The sequence below is a fragment of the Chelmon rostratus genome, chromosome 8, assembly GCF_017976325.1.
Source record: "Chelmon rostratus isolate fCheRos1 chromosome 8, fCheRos1.pri, whole genome shotgun sequence".
Lineage (NCBI taxonomy): Eukaryota > Metazoa > Chordata > Actinopteri > Chaetodontiformes > Chaetodontidae > Chelmon > Chelmon rostratus.
This window is the reverse complement of record NC_055665.1, coordinates 14464418-14473469: the sequence shown is the minus strand read 5'-3', so window position 1 is coordinate 14473469 and position 9052 is coordinate 14464418. Positions and strand designations below refer to the sequence as shown.

At 40.7% G+C, this 9052-nt stretch overlaps 1 protein-coding gene across 1 annotated transcript; it reads right to left on the bottom strand.

Annotated features, from left to right (window-relative positions):
• Nucleotides 1-903: 903 nt before the first annotated feature.
• On the bottom strand, nucleotides 904-6624 carry LOC121610516 (extracellular matrix protein 1-like). Its single transcript, XM_041942672.1, has 10 exons — nucleotides 6341-6624; nucleotides 5538-5594; nucleotides 4970-5038; nucleotides 4767-4829; nucleotides 4227-4507; nucleotides 3197-3402; nucleotides 2338-2626; nucleotides 2055-2257; nucleotides 1696-1783; nucleotides 904-1530 (listed from the first exon to the last, which is right to left on the bottom strand). The coding sequence occupies exons 1-10, from the start codon at nucleotides 6408-6410 to the stop codon at nucleotides 1351-1353; spliced, it is 1506 nt and encodes a 501-aa protein (XP_041798606.1). The 5' UTR covers nucleotides 6411-6624; the 3' UTR covers nucleotides 904-1350.
• Nucleotides 6625-9052: the final 2428 nt, after the last annotated feature.

Here is a 9052-nt window from a genome sequence, read left to right as displayed (position 1 = left end):
GAAAATTTCCAAAAGGTGATAAGAATCTTATTCGTTTTCTAAGTGTGTACAGAGATTGCATTAATTAACAGAAAAATGACACTTATGTTTGTTATGCTTTTCGTGGTTAGTTATGGAAATTTCCTGTTTTTTCCTGATCAGCTATTTCTACTGATGGTGCCTGTAACACCAAATTTCCCCATCTGGGGATGAATAAAAACTCCAGATAGAGAGAAAAAAACAACAATTCGTGCTATACAAAGCAGAGTTAAGAGTAGAAAGAAAAATAGAAACTATTCAAGTGTAATTAAAGTCAAAATTACTAGGCAAGTATTACATAATGTAATAAAACTGTATAGCATATTGACATACTATGGTGTGATATATACAGCATAATATAGTATGGGATATGAAACAAGGTGAAATGTTGTAATATAATATAATCTAATAATATAATCTGTAAAACGTGATATATAGACTAGTACAACAATATACTATATAATGTACCTTAGAATAAAACCGAATATAGTGCTAGTACAATATATAGCACATTCATATATAGTTTGTACTCATATGTAGTATGATCAGATATGTTAGATGCTATGTAAAGTTTGCATTTTTTTTATTTAAATTCATATCTTTAGTCTTTGCATGTCCTTGTCCTATGTTGTATTGAATTTGTACTGAATTAGTAGTAAGAATGACAACTTAAAAAATGTCCATATAACAAAACAGCTAAGCAAAATGATGGTTTATTAGCATTAAAGTCTTTGTAGGAATCTGTCAAAGTGATACTCTGACCTCTGCTAAACTGCAACTTAATGTCTTTCAGTGTCCACCTAAAACATCCCCTTTCATAACATATACAGTAATAACCAATAACATAGGCCTTGCATGTAGGAAGACAGCAAACCACATGAAAGGTAAATTCAAGAACGTTTTTATTAGAGCTGTTGTAGGTATGATCTTAACCACAAACCCATAAAAAAAAGAAGAGAACTGATGTTGCAGCTCCAAAGCAATAAAAAATGCATTCATAATCAAATATGTAAAGAGCAGCGTATAAAAATAGTGGTACAGTGACACAGACAACAGCCTGTTTTGCAAACTAAGCATTTAACAATATTTTTGTTTCTTTATAAATGTCTTCCTGTGATAACGACACTATATATGTGATCTCAAATGAAAATATGCAAATAACACTGGCAGTAGATGAAGCTAGAATTTTATCCACATTTTGAATATTCTGACTGACCTCTAAGTGGGATTTGTGCCCAGATAATTGTTTCTGTTGACACACTAGAGTCCCTCCAGCTGCGAGCTCGCCATTTCTCTGAATGGCCCAGCACTGGCAGCAAAAGGCCATAAGCTTTAGGAGAGAGGGCACCTCTTCTTCTTCTTTTGGCGCATGACACTGGTCGCTTTGGTGATGCCATCCATGAGAATTTTGGAGATGCACTGTCCAACGTCTTTCGAAGGCGAGCGGCAGCAGCGTCGGCCACCTGGAGAAGCCTTCTTTGATATACACAGTTTCTCTGACAGTTCCTTAAGCTGATTTCATGGAGAGAAAGGGGCCAGGCAGATGAGAAATAGCATTAGAAAATCTGAATTTTGGGTGAATAGCTCCAAAACCTTCCTTTTCATTACATCCAACATTTTCCCAGCCTAAACTTTGTTTTCTGATTTTATAGAGACTCACTTCCTTGTTTAACTCACCTTTCGGTCAAAACACATGGTCTTGTCTTGTTCAGACAGGGGGCAGCATTGGTTCACAATGCCCCTGATAGGCAAACCGATAGGGAACCTAAAACACAGTGGCATCATTACAACGTGTCTATCTTTACATTATTCACAGATTGTGCACATATGTTCGGATCCATGATAATAGGAGATAAGAGACATTTCAGCATATTAGGCTGCTTGAGATTTATGTATTTTGAATGACACAAAGCATCAAAAAACAGAAAGAACAGAAATTGTACCCATGCTAAAAGAAGACAGGACGTTAAAGAGAAGTAGCCTGAAGAGACACAGAAAATCAGACTCAAAGACAGATGCAGGAAGTACTATCTTACTTCTTCTTGATGATCTTGTGAGTGTCACAGATTTTGTAAACTGAGAGCTCCTCAGCGGCTGAGGTCATATTATAATGCGGGTTGGGAGAAATGGACTGGAAACAGTTGTATCGATCGTTTTCCCCTTCACCCGCGGAACAACAGTGGAAATCCACCTGCTCACCATTCTCACCCACGCAAAACTTGTTCAGTTCCTCACGCCACTAAAACACAAAAGGAGAAAGGATATGAGGTGCCAAAAAATGACAGAATAAGCAAAATATCTGCAGGTTTCTTATTTTACCTTCTGATCGGCACAGTTGAACACACCGTGCTTCTTTTTGCAGCACTGCTTGAATCCCTTTTCTATACGATTAATGGTCTTTGCCTGACGAGCCACCCATTCGTAGCCTACACCTGGCAGGCACTTGACAGTATAGAGGGGGCGTGCCTTGTGGTTGTGACATAATGATTCAATGGAGTCAGCGGTGGGTCGTCCAGGAGGAAAGTTGATGTTGATTTTTTCGGGAGAGGATAGCTTCTTCATCTTCTTTTTTTTGTTTCCTTTGACACTGTACGGAGTCATCACTGTCCTGTAAAGGACAGCATGTTTTGCTATGTGAGGTCCCTCAATTACATTACTCAATGCACTTTTTATTCAAATTACTTGACAAATTCAAATTATCCTTTTTTTAAAGGATAAGGTCACTCAATGTTTGGCTGCATTCAGACTGGAATAAGTCCGTAAGATTCGTGGGGGACTATTTCAGATGTGGATTAATACAAATTTGGTGCTCTCGTGAGTATTTATGGCACCACGTACGTGGGACAGACTCAAAATAAACTACAGTGACAGTGTTTATTGAAATGAAGGAACATGTCACCCAGTGCAGAGTATCAGACACATTCATTAAGGCACTGGCAGCTGTTCAACATATTGAAAAGTGCTTTCGAAACTTCTGGTTTTGTCTTTTGCACAAGAGCATAAATGGTGTTAAGTGTCATTTGGCACCTGCTGAGTGGGCTTAAAAGAAACAGAACAACTATTATTACTCTTGAATCTCAGTGATTTGAAATTTCATAGTACTCACTGATGTTATTTAACCAAGACTTGTTTGTCAGTTGTTTTTATTGCAGCTCATTTGACTTATTTCCCAGCATACCTCTGGCAAGTGTTGGGCTCAAAATTGAAGCTGGCAGTGGAGGGAGGCGGAGGCACCGGCAGCTCCTCTGTTGGCTCGTAGTTTGGATTTGGCGCGTCGTTGTGGAAGCAGTTTAGCCTGTCGCTGCCTGTCTGTTTGCAGCAGTGATAAAGACGATCCTTTACTGACGAGTCCTCCTCACAGAAGGACTGGACTGACAGCTCCCACTGTTGTAGGCACAGAAAAATAACAGACAGCCAGGGTGAATTAAAGCCTTTAATACTGACATAATGTCTGCATGCCCGAGGCCATATGCTGAGTGAATGGGCCACCCGCAATTATGTAGGGTATCTTAAAACAGACAAAACTGAAAAACAAACATGGTAAGAGGAAGGCCATAAGATCAAAGTAAAGCTTTATTCACTGAGCAGAGACAGGTTTGTTGACTGCCCTCAGACAGCTCAACGTTTGCTCATGCCAAGGCCTGTCTGTTATGTCAGGCTGGCCTGCACATAATGGGCTTATCAACTGGAAGTGCCCAAGGCCTTCAATTTTGTTTCAAAAATACAAGCTCCATCATCTCTGCAATGTGAAGAATGTTTCATGCCCAATACAAAAGCATGCACAAACAAGAACATGTTTGATATAAGCATATGACACTCGGAAAACAACATCAGAGCTTCAGGAATTAAGATATTGTAAATATTAAGTTATAAACATTGGCAATAATATGATGTCTGTGAGAGTCGTCCACTAGATGAGGTATAAAGTGAATGACATTTGTTTACTAACAGGAAATCACAGTGGTTTGGGATCCAGTTTTATCTCCACAGTGCATGACATGATTATGTTTTCCGATCATGCTCCGCAGTTTCTTGAGGAAGTAATAATGTTGAGACAAACGAGAAGAAAAAAGAATCAACAAAGAAGAATAAACCTAGAGGAGCAGAATTAGGCTGAGAGGATACAGGAAATCATATTATCATCATTCTATATTTACACAGGATAAAAATTTGCTCAGTCAGCTGTGGGAGCTGTTGTGAAAACTCACCGCCTGTGTGGCGCAACACAGCGTCACTTCCCTCCCCCACGTCTGATTCCCCTGGCAGCATGTACTAAACCAGGACTCTGCCTTATTGACAGCGCTGCCCCTGCGCCTCTGCTGGCCAAAACCAGAGACAGGAAAGTAAGAGTCTGGGTAGCGGGGACGTTGGTCTCCGTGGAGACAGATGGCTTGGAGATTGTCGGAGGAAGGCCGAGCAAGGGGGAACAGAACGTGATACTGCAGAATGGGAGGACCACCAAAGGAACGGGGCCCGAAACTTGGTCGACCTAAGAGGAAAGGATGGGAATTACACTGTTATTTGATGCTTTTACAGAAGGAGGTAGTTTAGATGAAGTTAATGAAAACTGAAAAGAAAGAGAGGAAAATAGAAACAAACATCCTCTAGGTATCAAGACTTCTGGTTTGGAATCCCCTGATAGAATAAGGGCTTTATTATTAGAAAGTACATTTCTTTATATTTAGGGGAGTAAGACAGGATAGATGAGGAAGAGCAAAATCAGGGTGGGTAGGTAAGTATGAGCCTACCTCTTTCACTCAGGGTGTCATACTGTTCTGGTGGAGACACAATCACCTGCCCTACGGGGGACTCTACATTAAAACAAAACAATAAACAAAAGACAATGGTTAGGAGACCTATGGTTGTATGATTCAATACACTGAGCAGCCACAGTGGCAGATGTTTCAAGTGGACATGCAGCTAAAGGTAAAGGTAAAAAGACAACCAGTACCCTCAGGGCCGAAGGCATCCATCAAGTCAATTTCTCTCTGCAACATGTGCAAATCTGGTTGTTGCATCTCTGAAAGGCATGAAACAATTTATTTGAAAACAATAAGAATATTCTACAGCTTTAAATGCTTACATCTAGGCTGTGCTTTCATGCTTAAACCTGACCTACATTGCCGAGTCATGTCCTAGCTTGCCCATAAGCACTCTGTGTATCTGAGCCTGACTTTAACCCACAGTTAAAGGGGATGCCTAGAGACTTAGTGTGTTGCCATGAAGGACTCAAAGAAATATATTAGAACAAGTCATCAGGGTTATTATTTCACACTTTTGAAAAAACTCCCTCCAGATCCCCAGAAGGCATTACGCAGCCAGTATTTATAACTTTTGCCTAACATTTCTAACTTCTGCGTAAGTGTGAGTAAAATCAGCGGAACGCTCCTTAAAATCTCAAACTCCTAACCCTAAAATAGCCTCTTGAGCTGGTGGGAGCTGGCCAGATGCCACTGTGAACGGCTGAGATTTTGACTGGCCCCTGCACAGATACTGCACTAGTATGTGAATACACACACCTTGCATGATTTTGTCAAGGTCAAAGGTGACATCATGCTGCTCCAGGAGGCGCTCATCTGGAAAATTGTCCACAGAAAGAGAAAGAGAGACAGAGACAGAGACAGAGAGAGACAGACAGACAGACAGACAGGCAGACAAAGTTACGCAACCCTTCATTTGTTTTCTTTAATGCACAAATTACACAAGAAAGAACCCTTTACTTGAGTATTACTAATACTTAAATACTTCTTAGTAATACCACAGTGTAAAAAAATACCCTATTACAAATGTTAGTGTTATCACAAAAATACTTATATTCATAATAAAGTAATGAAGTAAGTACTCATACTGTCAATGTTCCATCACTGAATATTCTAAATAATATACTATTATACATTTTGATGTTGTTGCTGGTTGAGGTGGAGCTACCTTTCAGTGTCTGTGTGTTACCTATTTGTTGTTGTTTCACCGATAACAATGCATCACATTCTATCACCTCACGTTAATCTATAAAGCAGCTACAGCAAATTATGTGAAATAATTTTCACTCTATGTCACATTACCATGATCAAGTAAAGCAGATGTCACAGAGCTGTACTGAGGTAAGTACTTGTGTTTTGCTACATTCCGCCGCTGGAGACACCAGAGCAGGCATATGTATAAAAGTCCTTTAAAGTCCATTTCACAGTTGGTCTACAGAGGAAATAAACGCTTAACCCCAAGCGAACAGAAACGGAGCCATCAGCAAAGAAGCAAATATAACAACAACAACAACAACAGCAACAACAACAACAAAGAGAAAAGGGAAAATACCAGTACCGACCTTTGGATGCTGAGCTCAGTAAAACCAACACAAAGGCGGTGCAGCAGAGCAGAGCCCGAGTGGACCCCATTGCAAAACTCGGAAGTGTCTGTCCTGCACTGTTTGTTCCGCTGCTGCTGGCTGTCCTGGCAGAGACAGCAGAGGCCGCCCAGGAAAACACGCCGGACGTGGGAGCGCACGGACGGGCCCGCTAATTGGTCCAACAGATGCTGCCGCGCTGTCCGTCTAAGAGAGCGCACCGCCGCGGCCGGGCAAACAGGCTTTATGGTTGTTGTGGGCTTTCAGCGGGGATGAGGCGGAGTGAGGGAAAGAGGGAGGGGAGGAAGTTGTTTTAACATGACTCATGTGAGACCCGTTCAAATCCTGGGTGCTGTTAAATTATGGTTTCGTCTGTACTGATAGCTCGCGGAGCCGGGGCGCGTGATCAGCCCGTTAGTCACCGCCCTGCTATTAAGCCCAGCTGTTAATTATCACCTGCTGATTGAGCCAATCAGCAGTTCTCACCGAAACGGATAAACAAGTGCTGCAACGTAATTACTGGACAAATTGTACGGTCTTGCCACATAGGTGATTCGAAGTGAATCATTGTTATTATATAACACAACTTTACGAAACATTTCTTATACAATAGTCTTTCACAAACAGTTAATATTTAGTAAATTAAATGGATTTGTTTGAATGTTTTCTAACAATAGCTACTCTAGAAAAACAAGAAATATGACTGTCTATTAATCTGAAAACAACAAAACTGTCTAATCTTATTCCAAACGGTGGAATTCCCCTAAACTAAGCTGTTTAATTCTGCCCTGTTTATAAAGCTTGTAAGTCCTTTTGTGTAATGCAAACAGATTTATTCAAAGATCAAACCTATGAACTAACTCACTAACATTTACCATTTATATCATGAGAAAAATGTCTATCACATATCCTGTGTCTGTGTCCAAATAAAGCTGGTGATACCACCTTAAAGTGGCTACTCCAGTGATTTGGTGGGTCTATTGCACTTCCATGAGGTTGGCGGACTGTAAAAAGATGGATTTACATTAGTATGATAATTTGAATTATAAGAGTTAAAATCTTGATCTTGATTTTCAGCAGAGTCTGAGGTATCCTGTCTCAAGTCCAGGTGAAGAAAAGACAGGATCCTACATTTCCCATAATGCAACACAGTATTCATTTGACCCTCCCTGCCCAATAAATGCCAATGTCTTTCACACTCTACACTCCATGTTTGTAAGTTTTTCTGCTACAAATTTTCTCCCAAACTGAACAGGTTTTGTTGAGTTTAGAGAGGCTGAATATCACTCTGTATTTGTGATTTACTGTTTGCTTTGATATTAAAGACTTAAATTCCTTGTTATCTCACCCTCAGTTTGGGTCCAGGGTTATCGTGGCCTCACAGATTCCCGTCTAAGAGGCCGACCGTGACCTCTACACAATCCCTCCCACCAAGTTATCGTAAGAAAGCCAAATTGGACCAGAGAAGAACTCCCTGTGCAGCTGCAGACTGTGATTTAATTACTTTCCAGGGTTTGCTCTCTTTAGGCCACAGCTCAAACTGGTAGGATTATCCTGTCTTTGCTGCTCTGCCCACAGCTCTTTCCCATCATATACAGTAGATATCAAGATCAAAGGTTTCAGTTTGTGGTTGTGAGGGATGGGGGTCCGGAAACTGTTCAGAAGTGTTTGTCCTGGGGAGAAATTCCCCAGAGAGGTCATACGGCTAAGAATGGCAAACAAACCCTGCCAGGGCTCGCTCATACCCTGGACAAAGAGGCCTGCTGTTTGTCCTGAAAGTACTGACACAACAGAATGCAGATTCAGCTTGCTTTAAGGCTGTGAGGCTGCTGAAAGCTGGTTTTATGGTCAAATTAAGAGAACGAGTTGACAGTACAGAATGCCAGGGTTTGATTACAAGATTTTGGCCAGTTTCTGACTGTTTTCCTCCAACCATCAGGAGTGAGGTCATCTCCATGTCTACAGTGACTTGAGCAGCAACAGTATCTTAGAAGAAAAAGAAAAGAAACCACAGGAGAGGAAATTAAAAGAGGGCTCCCACTCCTTGGATTACTGTGGGTGTAATAGTTGCCACCAGTGGGGAAAAGGCAATGAAATAAACAGAGAGTGGTTCTGTAGCTGTCCTCTATTCAACATGAGAGAAAGAACTGTTTACCTGAAAAATCACTGCATATGGAAGCTGTTTATCAAGTTGCCTTTAAGCAACCAACCACCCACAGAATGAGATAAAAGCGCTACTAGTTTTCTAGCATGACATGAGGTGCTTAACACAAGTTCTCTGTGGCTTTTGGTAGGAAAGATGTCATTTTTACCACATCCAGAGCCTTTTAATTTGCTTGCCCTTAACTTTGTTAGCAACAGTTTCTGTTTGACAACCTGATGACAACTTTCCATTGCAGGAGTCTGCAGAAGGGTCATCCACAGTGACTAATATTTCCTTTGTGTTAAGTGCTGCAGCTGCAGTCCTGTAGTATGGTGTTGGGAGGACTATGTCTGGATGTTCTTCAATATGCTGGTGAGAATGATAAATCATCACATCAGAGCTATGACTCTCTGCTATGAATAAACTGTTTTGTTTAGTTAAGCTTTTTCTTTCATACCATAATAGGAGCTCTAGGTTTTATATAACTGTTCATATTACACATTGTTTTAACAAATAGACAAAGTTACCACATCTGCTCGGTGTCACAGCTT

What these genes read in the sequence shown, in the direction of transcription:
- LOC121610516 (XM_041942672.1), bottom strand. Translation starts at nt 6,410, where the DNA reads ATGGGGTCCACTCGGGCTCTGCTCTGCTGCACCGCCTTTGTGTTGGTT. An exon ending in CACAAGATCATCAAGAAGAA is followed by an intron (nt 1,784 to 2,054) that starts GTAAGATAGTAC and finishes ACTGTGTTTTAG; the next exon opens with GTTCCCTATCGGTTTGCCTA. An exon ending in CCATGTGTTTTGACCGAAAG is followed by an intron (nt 1,531 to 1,695) that starts GTGAGTTAAACA and finishes CCATGAAATCAG; the next exon opens with CTTAAGGAACTGTCAGAGAA.